This window comes from Bos mutus, chromosome 6 (genome assembly GCF_027580195.1).
Source record: "Bos mutus isolate GX-2022 chromosome 6, NWIPB_WYAK_1.1, whole genome shotgun sequence".
NCBI lineage: Eukaryota > Metazoa > Chordata > Mammalia > Artiodactyla > Bovidae > Bos > Bos mutus.
The window spans coordinates 115602477-115617583 of record NC_091622.1 but is presented as its reverse complement, the minus strand read 5'-3'; the positions used below and the strand labels follow the sequence as shown (position 1 = coordinate 115617583).

The window sequence follows — 15107 nt, the reverse complement described above, 5'->3', positions numbered from 1 at the left end:
GCTAATAATCTCTAATCTGCGAGTGTCTGGTGCCCTTTTAGACCCGGCCTCTCTGGGACAGGCCTTCACCCAAGAGGCCTTCTCGCCCAGGAAGTGGCCCCCACACACCCTCCACTGGTCTGGAGCCAGCCGGCCTGGGTGTGAGTCCTTGCTCTGATACAAACTTGTTCAAGTCCGTACAGTACACGCCTCAGTCTCCTCTTTAATGAAACGAGGACGACAGTCACACTGACAGTGTAGCGGTGCTGGAACGATTGGAAGCTGCTGTGTGTGTTTAGGGAATTCGCCTGTTGCATCCATGTTGCAGATACTTTCTCTCAGTTCATTTCAGTTGCTCAGTCCTGTCTGACTCTTTGTGACCCCATGGACTGCAAGACGTCAGGCTTCCCTGTCCATCACCAACTCCTGGAGCCTACTCACTCATGTCCATCGTGTCAGTGATGCCATCCAACCATCTCATCCTCTGCCGTCCCCTTCTCCTCCTGCCTCCAATCTTTCCCAGCGTCAGTCTTTTCCAGTGAGTCAGCTCTTCGCATCAGGTGGCCAAAGTATTGGAGCTTCAGCATCGGTCCTTCCAATGAATAGTCAGGACTGAATTCCTTTAGGATTGACTGGTTGGATTTCCTTGCAGTCCAAGGGACTCAAAAGAGTTTTCTCCAACACCACAGTTCAAAAGCATCAATTCTTCAGCGCTCAGCTTTCTTTATAGCCCAACTCTCACATCCATACATGACTACTGGAAAAACCATAGCTTTGACTAGACGGACCTTTGTCAGCAAAGTAATGTCTCTGCTTTTTAATATGCTGTCTAGGTTTGTCATAGCTTTTTTTCCAAGCAGCAAGCGTCTTTTAATTTCATGGCTGCAGTCACGATCTGCAGTGATTTTGGAGCCCAGGAAAATAAAGTCTGTCACTGTTTCCACTGTTTCCCCATCTACTTGCCATGAAGTGATGGGACCAGATGCCATGATCTTTGTTTTCTGAATGTTGAGTTTTAAGCCAGCTTTTTCACTCTCCTCTTTCATTTTCATCAAGAGGCTCTTTAGTTCCTCTTTGCTTTCTGCCATAAGGGTGGTGTCATCTGTATATCTGAGGTTATTGGTATTTCTCCCAGCAGTGTTGATTCCAGCTTGTGCTTTATCCAACCCAGCATTTCTCATGATGTACTCTGCATAGAAGTTAAATAAGCATGGTGACAATATACAGCCTTTACGTACTCTTTTCCCAATTTGTAACCAATGTGTTGTTCCATGTCCAGTTGTAACTGTTGGTTCTTGACCTGCATATAGAATTCTCAGAAGGCAGATCAGGTGGTCTGGTATTCCCATCTCTTTAAGAATTTTCCACAATTTATCGTGATCCACACAGTCAAAGGTTTGGCGTAGTCAATAAAGGAGAAGCAGATGTTTTTCTGGAACTCTTTTGCTTTTTTAATGAACTATCGGATGTTGGCTATCTTATCTCTGGATCCTCTGCCTTTTCTAAATCCAGCTTGAACATCTGAAAGTTCACGGTTCACATACTGTTGAAGCCTAGCTTGGAGAATTTTGAGCATTACTTTGCTAGTGTGTGAGATGAGTGCAATTGTGTGGTAGTTTGAACATTCTTTGGCATTGCTTTTCTTTGGGATTGGGATGAAAACTGACCTTTTCCAGTTCTGTGGCCACTGCTCAGTTTTCCAAATTTGCTGGCATATTGAGTGCAGCACTTCCACAGCATCATCTTTCAGGATTTGAAGTAGCTCAACTGGAATTCCATCACCTCCACTAGCGTTGTTTGTAGTGATGCTTCCTAAGGCCCACTTGACCTCACATTCCAGGATGTCTGGCTCTGGGTGAGTGAGCACACCGTCGTGATGATCTGGGTCGTGAAGATCTGTTTTGTTCAGTTCTGCTGTCAATTGTTGTCACCTCTTTTTTAATATCTTCTGCTTCTGGTAGGTCCATACCATTTCTGTCCTTTATTGAGCTCATTTTTTCATGAAATGTTCCCTTGGTATCTCTCATTTTCTTGAAGAGATCTCTAGTCTTTCCCATTGTGTTGTTTTCCTCAATTTCTTTGCACTGATCGCTGAGAAAGGCCTTCTTATGTCTCCTTGCTATTCTTTGGAACTCTGCATTCAAATGGGTATATCTTTCCTTTTCTCCTTTGCCTTTAGTTTCTCTTCTTTTCTCAGCTATTTGTAAGGCCTCCTCAGACAACCATTTTGCCTTTTTGCATTTGTTTTTCTTGGGGATGGTCTTGATCACTGCCTCCTGTACAGTGTCACGAACATCCGTCCATAGTTCTTCAGGCACTCTATCAGATCTAATGCCTTGAATCTATTTGTCACTTCCACTGTATAATCCTAAGGGATTTGATTTAGGTCATACCTGAATGGTCTAGTGGTTTTCCCTACTTTCTTCAATTTCAGTCTGTACTTGGCAATAAGGAGTTCATGATCTAAACCACAGTCAGCTCCTGGTCTTGTTTTTGCTGACTGTATACAGCTTCTCCATCTTTGGCTGCAAAGATATAAAATCTGGTGATGTCCCTGTGTAGAGTTGTCTCTCATGTTGGAAGGTGTTTGCCATGACCAGTGGGTTATCTTGGCAAAACTCTGTTAGCCTTTGCCCTGCTTCTTCTTGTACTTCAAGGCCAAACTTGCCTGTTACTCCAGGTATCTCTTGACTTTTTGCGTTCCAGTCCCCTATAATGAAAAGGACATCTTTTTTGGGTGTTAGTTTTCTAAGGTCTTGTAGATCTTCATAGAATCATTCAACCTCAGCTTCTTTGGCATTAGTGGTTGGGGCATAGACTTGGATTACTGTAATATTGAATGGTTTGCCTTGGAAGCAAGCAGATAATTCTACGTTTTTGAGGTTGCATCCAAGTACTGCATTTTGGACTCTTGTTGACTACGATGGCTACTCCACTTCTTCTAAGGGATTCCTGCCCACAGTAGTAGATATAATGGTCATCTGAGTTAAATTCACCCATTCCAGTCCATCTTAGTTCGCTGATTCCTAAGATGTCGATGTTCACTCCTGCCATCTCGTTTGACCACTTCCAATTTGCCTTGATTCATGGACCTAACATTCCAGGTTCCTATGCAGTGTTGCTCTTTACAGCATCAGACTTTACTTCCATCACCAGTCTCATCCACAACTGGGTGTTGTTTTTGCTTTGGCTGCATCCCTTCATTCTTTCTGGAGTTATTTCTCCACTGATCTCCAGTAGCATATTGGGCACCTACTGACCTGGGGAGTTCCTCTTTCAGTGTCGTATCTTTTTGCCTTTTCATACTGTTCATGGGGTTCTCAAGGCAAGAATGCTAAAGTGGTTTGCCATTCCCTTCTCCAGTGGACCATGTTTTGTCAGAACTCTCCACCGTGACCCGTCCATCTTGGGTGTCCCCACATGGCACGGCTCATAGTTTCATTGAATTAGACAAGGTTAGGTCCACAGCCTCAGGGTTTGGAGTCGGTTCTCAGAAAAAACCAAGAGGGTGAGCACACGAGGCGGCTGGGTGAGGACAGAGTGTCAGGCAGGAGGCGGCGAGCTCCTGCGTCTCATGCTCTCGGCGGCAGTGTGGGCCCGCAGGGTCGGTGGGGCCTTAGTGACCGTGACGTGTGCCGGTCAGCTCGGGTCACCTGGCCACGTGGGGCCCTACAGCCCCTGATGTGCTTTATGTGTGAACACATCCTCATACTGAAGACCTAGTATGAAGAAAGAATGTAAAATATCTCACTCTATATTGGTTACCTTTGACGTGAGAATATTGTGCATATATTGAGTTCAGTGAGTCAATTCCAGTGTGTTGGCTCTCTGCATCAGGTGGCCAAAATATTGGAACTTCAGCATCGTTTCAGGGTTAATTTCCTTTAGGATTGTGTGGTTTGATCTCCTTGCAGTCCACAGGACTCTCAAGGGTCTTCTCCAGTACCATGACTCCTTGGAAAAGACCCAGCATTAGTCGGGAAGGATTGAAGGCCAAAGGAGAAGAGAGAGGCAGAGGATGAAATGGTTAGATAGCACCACCACCCGAATGGATGTGAATCGGAGAAAGCTCTGGAAGATTGTGGAGGACAGAGTAGCCTGGCATGCTGCAGTCCATCAAGTTGCAGAGAGTCGCACATGACTTGGCAACTGAACAGCAACATTGAGTTAAATAAAATCGTACTCAAGTTCACCTGTCTTTTGTGCGGGAGGTGTTTAATAGGCTTTTTCTTAGAGCAGTTTCAGTTTCACAGAAAAGTTGAGCAGGAGGTGCAGCAGGTTCCCATGCATCCTCAGTCACACACAGCCGCCACAGCGTCAGCATCCCCACCGTGGTCTGTGAGAGCCAGTGAACTCAGCTGACACGCCGTTGCCCAAGTCCGTGATTCGGTCCGGGCCCCTCTGGCTGCTGGGCATTCTGTGGGTCGGGCAGACGTCGAACGGCCTGTGTGCCCCGTTGAGTATCACACTGATTAAGAGACCCTTCGTGTCCTACCCATGCCTGCCCTTTCCCCCGTCCCCGACAGCTGCTCATCTTTCACTGTCTGCATAGTTTTCCAGAATGTCATGTAGGGCTCACACAGTCTATAGCCTTTCCAGATTGGCTCCTTTCATTTAATAATATATGTTTCATTTAAATAATACATATTTAAGGTTGCTGCTGTTCATGGGGTCGCAAAGAGTCGGACATGACTGAGCAACTGAACTGAACTGAAGGTTCCTCCATGTCTTTTCATGGCTTGATATGTCATTTCTCTTTAGCACTGAATAATAATCTGTTGTCTGGCGGTACCACAGTTTGTTTATCCATTCACCTTCTGAAGGAGATTTGATTGCTTCCAAGTTCTGGCAACTGTGAGTAGAACTGTTAGAAACATCTGTGTGCAGATGTTCGTGTGGATGTCAGTTTTCATTTGGGTGAATTCTGAGGAGCGTGATTGCCCGGTCGTAGGGCGAGAGGATTTTTAATTCTGTGAGAAGCCGCCAGACTGCCCTCCGAAGCGGCTGCCCCGTGTGCCTGCGCACAGCAGCGCTGAGCCTCTGCTGCTCCACAGCCTTGCCAGCACGTGCCGTCGGTGCCCCTGGTTTGGCCGCTGTGCTGGGTGGGTTAGCTCCTTGTTTTTACCTGTGTTTTCAGTTTTAACTTATTACAGGGTTCATGTTTGCATCTTGCATTACATTTCTCTTAAAGTTGGCGTGGACAGCTCGGAAGGCGTTGCTGAGAAGGAAGGTAAAGAGATTGGCAGTTAGTACCTGGAGGCGAAAGTGAGGTTAAGAGGAGAGTGTTTTGTCTCTTCAGCCTGGGAGGAGTAATAGCATGTTTGTATCCTAATGGAGATGATGCAGGAAAGAAGGAAAAATGGATGGCCTAATAAAGAAAGGGGCTGGTCAGTGGGAGAGGCCTCAGGCAGATGGCAGGGCCCGGTGCCTGCCCGAGGGTGAGGCGGCCCTTGAGGTGAGTGCGCCCTGCAGGCTGGGGGTGGGATGGGGGGGCGTGCAGGCCCCGGGGGGCAGGGGGGTAAGCAAGCCCGAGGGCATCCTGCAGGCCCAGGGCTGGGGGGAGAGAGGGGGTGAGCGCGCCCGAGGGCGCCATGCAGGCCAACGGCGGAAACCCTGCCACCTGGTTCAGAGGTGGTTGGCGCCTTCACGCCCCGTCAGCAGCATGCCACACGCACCTTCCCTCCCTCCCTCAGCGTCGTTCCTTCTCGTCTTTAGTAATTGTTTCAGTGGCCCTTGTTGACAGACCTGCTGCTGCTGCTGCTGCTGCTGAGTCGCTCCAGTCGTGTCCGACGCTGTGCGACCCCATAGACGGAAGCCCACCAGGCTCCCCCGTCCCTGGGATTCTCCAGGCAAGAACACTGGAGTGGGTTGCCATTTCCTCCTCCAATGCATGAAAGTGAGAAGTGAAAGTGAAGTCGCTCAATCGTGTCCGACCCTCAGCGACCCCATGGACTGCAGCCTACCAGGCTCCTCCATCCATGGGATTTTCCAGGCAAGAGCACTGGAGTGGGGTGCCATTGCCTTCTCCGGTTGAGAGACCAGAGGGGAGCAAAGGCTTTGGTGGCCCCTGCGTGCCTGGCCAGGGCCTCCGAAGCAGACACTAGTCTGTGTGGGGCCCTGAGCCTGGCCCCCTGCTGCTGCCGCCCACATGCGCGCCCTCCGTGCTCCCTGTGTGGGCCTGTGCTCCGCCTGCCTCGAGCTGGGGGTCTGTGTCTCCTCTCCCCTCGCTATCCAGCTCCTGGGCAAACACGCCTCCCTGTCCCCTAGCTCTCTAAACCATCCCACGCAGTGCCTGTGCCCAGGGCCCTGACTCCTGTCCCCGCCTTGTGAAGTTTTCCGACCGTAACAATTTTAGTAACAACCCTGGAGACTGACTCGGTGTCATCAACTCTGTTATGGGAGGTAAGGGGTCCTGCAGAAAGCAGGCACTGCCTGTGGGGATCAGTCTTGTGTGGGTAGGTCCCTGGCTAGCCTCTGCTGTGGTTCTCCGTGACACAGCTGCCCCCCTGTGGCCAAGGACATGGTGGTGGTGATGGGAGTGCAGGTGAAGGGGCTGGCACTGCCTCTCTGCTCAGGGGCAGGGCCCTGTTTGATGGCTTGGGCTCACCAGCTATGTGAGTGGCTACTTTTGGAATTACTTCAGGTCACTCAATTTTCAAATGTGACTGACCCATTTAGGGACTGACTAAAAGCCTATCTGGGAGAAGGCAATGGCACCCCACTCCAGTACTCTTGCCTGGAAAATACCATGGATGGAGGAGCCTGGAAGGCTGCTGTTCATGGGGTCGCTGAGGGTCGGATACAACTGAGCGACTTCACTTTCACTTTTCACTTTCACGCATTGGAGAAGGAAATGGCAACCCACTCCAGTGTTCTTGCCTGGAGAATCCCAGGGACGGGGGAGCCTGCTGGGCTGGCGTCTATGGGGTCGCACTGAGTCGGACACTACTGAAGCGACTTAGCAGCAGCAAAAGCCTTTCTGAGTCTCTGTTCTATTTATGTGATTTTTCTCTCCCTTCTGGTGATTTCTGGATATTGCTCTGAAGGCTGTTAATGTCCTTTACAAGATGACTGGTTCCCGTGATTTTCGGTACCTTCAGATTTGTAAAGGGATGCAGACTGCAGTCTGAGAAGTTAGAGGCACTCTGACAGCAGTTTTTCATTTCCCGTTGTAGATTATTGCTGCTCAGTCACTCAGTCGTGTCCAGCTCTTCACGACCCTGTGGACTGCAGCACGCCAGGCCTCTCTGTCCTTCAGTATCTCCAGGAATTTGCTCAAACTCAAGTCCGTTGAGTCTGATGCCTCCAAGCATCTCATCCTCTGATGTCCCCTTCACCTCCCAGCGTCAGTCTTTCCCAGCATCAGGGTCTTTTCCAATAAGTCAGTTCTTCACAACTGAGGATTGACTAGTTTGATCTCCTTTCAGTCCAAGGGACTCTCAAGAGTTGTCTTTAGTAACCACAATTCAAAAGCATCAATTCTTTGGTGCTCAGCTTTCTGTATGGTTCAACTTTCACATCCATACATGACTGCTGGGAAAACCATAACTTTGACTAGACAGACCTTTACTGACAAAATAATGTCTCTACTTTTTAATATGCTGTCTAGGTTTTTCATAGCTTTTCTTCCAAGGAGCAAGCGTGTTTTAATTTTGTGGTTGCATATTTTGAACTGAATGAGAATGGAAACACAGCATATCAAAATTTGTAAAATATAGCCCAAAGCAGTGCTTGACAGGGACACGTGCAGCATCAACCATCGCAAGAGATAGGGTTCAGTGTCCTGTGCTTCCACGTTAAGAAAACAGAAAGTCAAAGAGCCAGTTATACCCAAAGATACTCAAAGTAATGAAATAATAACATGAAAGCAAAATGCAGTAAAACAAAAAAATTTTTAGTAGGGAAAAATCCATGAAACCAAAAGCTAACTGTCTTAACAATAAAATTGATTAACCTTAAGGCAGGCCATACATTTGAATAGATACTGTATAAGCGTGTGAAAAGATATTTAATGCATTATTAAGAAAACCATACTGAGCCAGCGCTACACATTCACTATGGTGGTCACAGTTGAAACCTCGTTAATGAGGATGTCGGGTACCTGGAAGTCCTTACCAGTGCTCTTTGGGAGAAGTTTGGCAATTTGGTTTTTTTTTCCTCTTTTTTTCTGGTCAGGCCGCATGGTGTGTGGCATCTTGGTCCCCTGAGCAGGGCTCCGTGCCCCGTGCAGTGGAAGCACAGAGCCCTAACCACGGGACTGCCGGGAGGTCCGGGAGTTTCTTAAAAGTCAGATGCCCCAATTATTCTGTTCCTTGGTATTTATGCAAGAGAAGGAAAAACATGTGTTCCCAGCAAGATGTATATATGAGTGTTCATAGCAAGTACTGTTTGTGAAGCTGACACCGGGAGACAGGCTGCCTGTGCCCAGACAGCAGAATGGTAAGCGAGTTGTGACTTACCTCCAAGGGCCACTGCTCAGGAGTGAAAGGAGCAGTCTCGTGAGCCACACAAGGGATCATCTCCAAGTGATGATACTGTGAGAGAGGCCCGACAAGAGGAGATGCTGTGTGATGCCGCTCGTTGCAGACGAGTCCAGGAGTTGCCCCGTGAATCTGTGGAGTGAGAACTCTGCGCGGTGGCCTGGGGCGGGGCGGGAGAACGAGGCAGTGAGGAGACAGGGCAGGGCGCGCTCGCTGCCCGAGGACCGGCTGCCGTGCTGAGCGGAGTCTCCGGGCATCGGGACACGTCTGCACTCCGCCGTCACCTTGTCTGGCTTTACAGGCCGTGTGCCCAAGGGATTGCGCCCTCTCTCCCGGGTGTCTAGCTCCACATTGTCTGGGTGGGTAACGTGCCACCGTTAAGTCTTGCTCTTCACCTCTGCAGCCTGTCCTCCGCTGCCAGGGGCCCCCTGCCCGGGTAGGCAAGCCCCCAAAGTCTGACCGTTCTGCTCCCCTGCGCTCACCTCACATGTGATGACCACCCCAGAGTTCGTTGTTCGCACGCCAGGGTTTCTCTGTAAGGAGAAACCTGGGTCACACACTCCTCTTATGAGCTGCCTCCTCACAGGGCCCCCAGGCTGGCTGAGCGTCCTCGGCCCCAAGCCTCCCCTCCAGCCTGCGCCCTGCGCCGGAAGGACCCGTGTCCACAGCTGCCCCCCATGCCGGCGCCCCTCTGCCAGCTCTTCCCGCGGCTGCTTCCGTCTGCGTTGCCTTAGCCCTCGGGTCTCACTTAGCTCTGCTCTCATTAAAGCCACGCTGTCTTCCTCGTCTGCTCTGTACCCTTGGCAACTTCGTGTCTGCACCCTGGCGGAGAGGCAGCCTAGCGTGGTGGGCCGTCGGGGTTCTGTCTGTGTCCGCTGGTCTGACGTTGTTCTCGGGCCAGCAGGACCCGGGCATCTGGCCCGTGCATGGTCTGTGTCAGGCCCCTGTGCCCGAGCCGGCCCCACTGAGGCTGCTCCACGCGCAGTCCAGCCTCTCTCCGTCCCGGGGGCTCTGCCTTTGCAGCAGTTTCACCCTGGCCTCTTCGCCCCTTCCCTTGTCTCATCTCTTCTCCTCGCACGTCCTGTCTCCATGTCCAGATGAGAGTGAGGCCGGGCCCCGTGGCTCCCTGCCCCCTTCTCTGTCCGCACCCCAAGGCCTCTGGCCACAGCCCCTCACTTGAGACGTCTCCTCAAGGAGGCCCTCGATGGCTGCAGTGACGAAGGGCATCATCCTCAACCGCAGACACTTTTTCTTGCTGTCTCTGCTCAGTCGCCGCTGTCTAACGTTCTGACTTGAGAGCACAGATGTTTTACCTTGTCCCTGCGTTTGGCGAGAATTGCTCTCACTCCCGGCGGGGATCTTGGTTTACTCACCGTGTGTCTCCGTGCTGGGACTAGTGTCTTGCTCGCAGGAAGCCCTGCGGGGATGGACCCTGAGCTGGGTGCTCTCAATTCACTTCTGCCTCTTAACATTCTGGTTCTGCTGGGGACCTTTGTCACCAGAAAGGCAGTCTGCAGAGGTCTGAGGCCTGGGGCTGTTCCTCCAGCAATGGGCTTGGGACCTGTTGGGACAGAGAAGGGCAGCTGCTCCCGGGGACAGCCGTGCCCAGCCTTTCAAGTGAGCGCCCTCAGACATGCAGGGGGCTGCTGAGCTGGGTTGGTGAAACCCAGGGCGCACCTGTGGGTGTGACAGCTGTAAGCAGGTTTGATCGCTGGTTTTCGTAGGTAAGAACAGACGTTACACTTCTGTGTCTTAACGGTGCTGTCCCATCCTTGTAATCACTCATGTTTTCATTCATCCCGTCCGCCCCCTTGTTTGAGCACCAACACCTGGCCCCTCCAGGCCTTGCTGGCAGCCAGAGCGCTCTGGCCGTGGTGGCGGCAGTCACGTCAGTGCAGGGTCAGGCCAGCCAGTGGCCGTGCACGCCCCAGTGAGGATGGCAGGGGCAGCGCCGGGGCTGAGTACAGAGCTGGGCTGCCGGCTGGGCGGAGTAGGGGAGCAGGCGGGCAGTGCTCCAGCCAGAACGGCCCCAGCAGGGTCCTGGTCTGCCTGCCTGCTTGCCGGGCGCACAGCGCGAGCACTGTGCTCGGGAACCTTGACCGGTGAGGCTGCGTCGGGAAGGCTGTGCCTGGCCTCCCTGCTCGCCTGCGGCCAGGTGCACCTCTCTCGAGCCACTCTAGGATTTGCAGGGTGGTTCCGCTAAGCTGCACGTGATGCCTCTGGGCTCATGCCGATTTGGACTAAAATCTTGGCTGCTACTTGCTCACCTGGTGACTTTAGGCCTGTTTTAAACCTGGGCGCCTGTGTGTTTTTAAGACTAATTTTATTTTTCTGATAACGAGGTTGATACTAGAAAGGATCTGGAGTCATGATCTTTCCTCTTCCTCCTGCCTACCCTCACCCTTCAGTTTAGGACCTGTTTGAAAAGTGGAGGTAGATAGTGAGACACGCTTGGAGGGAGGCCGGTCTTGAATGTTTTTATGTGTGGCTGCTGTCAGCCTCCTAGATGTTTATCTTGACTCGAGCTTGGACAGCCCGCCTCAGAGGTGGCTTGGCTCTGTAGGTGCACTCGAGCCGGATTGCCGCCCCAGCCTTGAGCCCTGAGTGCAGACACCTCTAGGCCCGGGGCTTCGACCTCTGTTGCTGTTTGTGGCTGCACTGAGCAGCCTGTGGGATCTTAGGTCCTCAACCCAAGCCCTCGGCAGTGAAAGCAAGGGGGTCTAACCACTAGACCTCCAGGGAGTTCCCTGAACTTGACTGATGGTTAAAAGAAAAAAGAAAATGCCCTGGTGCTTCCTCAGTCTGAATCAAGGCTGACGCTTCCTAGCACGTGGGGGGAACACAGAAGGCTAACTAAGTGAAGGGGTGAGGACAGATTTCTGCCTCCTCCTTAGATGTTCTTTATGGTATCGCTGTTTTATCGGAGGTATGTATTATGAGTTTCTAGAATGCTCGGCACAGTTTTATTCAGCAAATCCCTGTTTGATGTTTCTCAGTGTGAACATGCATGTGCATTAAAGTGTGAGAACTGTAAAGTTTGAATGGTCCTGGCTTTGTGGCTCATGTTTTGAAAAAACTTTTTTTTTCTGTTCCAGACTCCTTTTAACTTTGGCATGAATCATAGAACACCGCCCTACCCCGCTGGGGATTACTGTCTTCTGTGCAGAAGCGAGAGGAAAGACTCTTCGTTCTTAGAGAGTGGAGTGAAGACCGCAAGCAAGCTGGCCCTGTCTATGGCGCCCAAGGGCAACAGCGTGCTGCACCTGCCGCTCTGGGTGTGCCCCGACTGCCGGCGCGCCGTGGAGAAGGACGCGCGCCACGGCGGCCCCGAGCAGCCGGCGGTGAGTGCCTGCGGGGCTGCCCGCACCGGCGCTTCCCGCGCTGCCCGCCAGCCGGGCCTGCCCCCAGTCAGCAGGCCAGCTCCGTCAGCGAGCTCGGCGGCCCTCAGGGCGGGTTTCGGTGTTTTACTTCTGGTCGCAGGATTTCTTTGGCGGTACAATTTGTTGAAAAACTAGGCGGCTTTGTGTGCGCTCAGTTCTAGACGATTCCATGTGCTGGTAGCTTGCCTAAACTTCTCTCCCAGATGCAGTTCTCAGGTCAGGCTCCCCGCCCCACTCTGCCCCCTCCCTTTCCATGCCTCAGCTCAGTGAAGCCTTCTTGAGAACATCAGCATCTTCAGCCCGGACAGCGTCTTCATGGGCCCTGGTTCTGAAAGGGCTTTGGTTTTTCTTCTTTAATCAGTTCGTGGCTGTGCCGGGTCTTGGCGGCTGCCCTTGGGCTCCCTCCGGCGTGAAGCGCAGGGAGGCTGCGGGCTGCAGGCTCCCCCTGCGGTTCTTCTCGTCTCAGAGCACAAGCTCGCAGGCACACGGGCTCTGGAGTGCAGGCTCAGTAGCGGTGGTCCTTGGGCTTAGTTGCCCTGCGGCTTGTGGGATCTTCCCAGACCAGGGATTAAACCCGTGTCCCCTGCACTGGCAGGCAGAGCCTGAGACGCTGGACCACCATGAGTCCCGAAAGGGCTTTCAGACCGGGCCTTTGGCTTCTGGAGGGAGTTGCCTTGCAGCCATGTGAGGCCCCATGACCTCGGGCTTGTCTTGCCTTTGATTCCTGCCTGCTGGCTGTTTCTGACCTGTGGTCTCTGTGCTCCTGCCTCTGCATGCGGCCGTGACAGCCCCCCGCACTTTCTGCTTCCTGACCCTAGGCTGCTGTCCACTGGAGCCCCCACTCAGGCCCGCTGCCACGTGGCAGAAGCCTCCTCCCTGCCCTCCGCTGAGCTGTGGCTTCTGTTTTAGGGTTTCCCGGAAGGCAGCACCAGCTCACGTGCCAGCTTCTGGAGTAGAGCTGTAACAGCTGCAGCTCAGAATCCCGTCATTTATCAAAACAGAAATTGGCTTCGCACTGGTGTGACTCCTGCCCAGCCCTCTTTCCTGCCTGCACTTCTCTTTAGCACTTCCTTCTAATACACTGTGTATGTTACTTACTCACTTCGTCTTTCCCTTCACTGGAATATGCTCTCCAAGAGGGCAGCTCTTTTTGTGTATTTTCTTACCAAACCAGGCTCAGCCAGTCAGTCCAGTTGCTCAGCTGTGTCCCAGGGGCCGCGCCAGGCCTCCCTGTCCGTCACCAGCCCTGCCCTCCGGACATTTGGTGCCACAGTGAGTGAGTGAGTGAATCACAGTGAGTGAGTGAATCACAGTGAGTGAGCGAGTGAGTGAAGAGGTGAACGGAGAGAGAGCAAGGGACTAAAAGGACGGCATAGGTGGTCTCTCGTTTTCTCACCTGCAGATCTTTGTGCTTCTATCGTTTTACTTTTGTTTCCTTTCTTGTCCACTTAAAGTATTTGGTCTTTTTTCAGTTTTTTTTTTTTGTTGTTCAGTCAGTCGTATCCTACTGTTTGCGACCCCATGGGCTACAGAACACCAGGCTTCCCTGTCTATCACCATCTCCTGGAGCTTGCACAAACTCATGTCCATTGAGTTGGTGATGCCATCCAGCCATCTCGTCCTCCGTCAATCTGTCTCTTCCTGCCCTCAGTCTTTCCCAGCACCAGAGTCTTTGCTAACAAGTCATCCCTTTGCATCAGGTGGCCAAAGTATTAGAGCTTCAGCTTCAGTATTAGTCCTTCCAATGAATATTCAGGACTGATTTCCTTTAGGATGGACTGGTTTGATCTCCTTGCAGTCCAAGGGCCAAGTCCAACTCCTCCAACACCACAGTTCAAAGCATCAGTTCTTCGGCACTCAGCCTTCTTCACGTTCTAACTCTCACATCCATACACAAGCACTGGAGAAACCATAGCTTGACTGCACGGACCTCTGTCAGCAAAGCGACGTCTCTGCTTTTCAGTGTGCTGTCGAGGTTGGCACTCAGTTGCTTATGGAGGCCTCTTCACGTTCCTGGTACTTCTTTGTTCTTTGTTCGCTTCCAGCAGGCATTCTTGAGTCTTCCCCCAGCTCGTGCATTCTCTTTGCTTCCTAAACTTTACTGTCTTTGGCTCCTGTTTCCAGTCCAGCTCCTCTGCAGTGCCCTGACTGCTTTGGGGGAATAGTTGCTATGTCCGTCCTGGTTTGGAGGCAAGTGGAAATGCCTGTCATGGCCCATAATCAGTCTTTCCAGGATGAGAGTCTCGTTTCCTGACTCTCATTTTGCCTGGACGATGCATCCAGAAATGAGGCTTCTCTTCTCATCAAAAAAGTGGTCCCAGGGACCACAGAGGTGTAATGCTAACCAGTGTTTGCAGATTTAAACCTTCCATTGCTTTTGTGTGGTTGGCTTCTTTGTTCATGCTGCTTAAAACCGCTGAACTTTTTTTTCCCAATGAGATGTAATTTACGTCTAGTAAAATTCACCCATTTAAAGTGTGTGTATAGTGCCCTGAGTTTTGACAGACTTACACAGTTGTGTCAGCACTGTTACCTTGGTTAAGACACAGAACCCCAGACATCCCCTCGTTCCCTTGGTAGTGGCCCTTCCCCTCCCCCGGCCCTGACAGCCCCTGGTGCGGCTTCTGTCCCCGTGGCTTTGCCGTCTCCAGAGTGTCGCGTGTGTCTTTGCTGGTGTAATGCTCGGAGCGTGGTGCACCGGTAGCGTGTTCCTTGTTTTCACTGCATGAGCCGTAGAGATGGGCTGCAGTTTGGGGTCTGTTTACCGTTGGCGTGTGCTTCCGTCATTCCCAGACTCGGACTGCTCTGGGTCGGGCGGTTGTGAGCGTCTTTGTGCAGGTCTTTCTGCAGACAGCCTTTGTACGCGTCACTGGCCCGGTTTGCTCACGTCTGGTTGAGAACTTGGCATCGGCCTGTGAAGGGAGTCACCTCATTGAGGCTCGTGGAAGGCGTGTTGTCTTGTATGTCTTTTGGAGCCTCGTAAAGTGAGTTGAGATGTGTTGCTGTTCCTGGTCTTCTCTGGAGAGTTTAGTGTTGGTGGTGTGTGTGGTGTTGGTGATGTGCGTGTAGTGGTGCTGGTGTGTGTGTAGTGGTGGCGGTGGGGTGTGTATATAGTGGCGATGTGTGAGTGTGGGTGCAGTGGTGTGTGTAGTGGTGGCACGTGTGGTGCTGCGTGTGCGTGTACAGTGGTGATGTGTGCACTGAACACGTCGTATACCACTATATATCGGTGGTGGTGGTGGGGGTGTGTGTATAGTGTGTATAATGG

At 51.8% G+C, this 15107-nt stretch overlaps 1 protein-coding gene across 2 annotated transcripts in view; it reads left to right on the top strand.

Annotated features, from left to right (window-relative positions):
- FAM193A (family with sequence similarity 193 member A) overlaps positions 1-15107 on the top strand; it is a 146591-nt gene that overhangs the window by 50574 nt on the left and 80910 nt on the right. For both annotated transcript variants that reach the window (XM_070372824.1, XM_070372823.1), the window contains exon 2: positions 11555-11800. In XM_070372824.1, the coding sequence (XP_070228925.1) occupies positions 11573-11800 (228 nt within the window). In that variant the 5' untranslated portion in view covers positions 11555-11572. The remainder of the gene's footprint in view (positions 1-11554; positions 11801-15107) is intronic.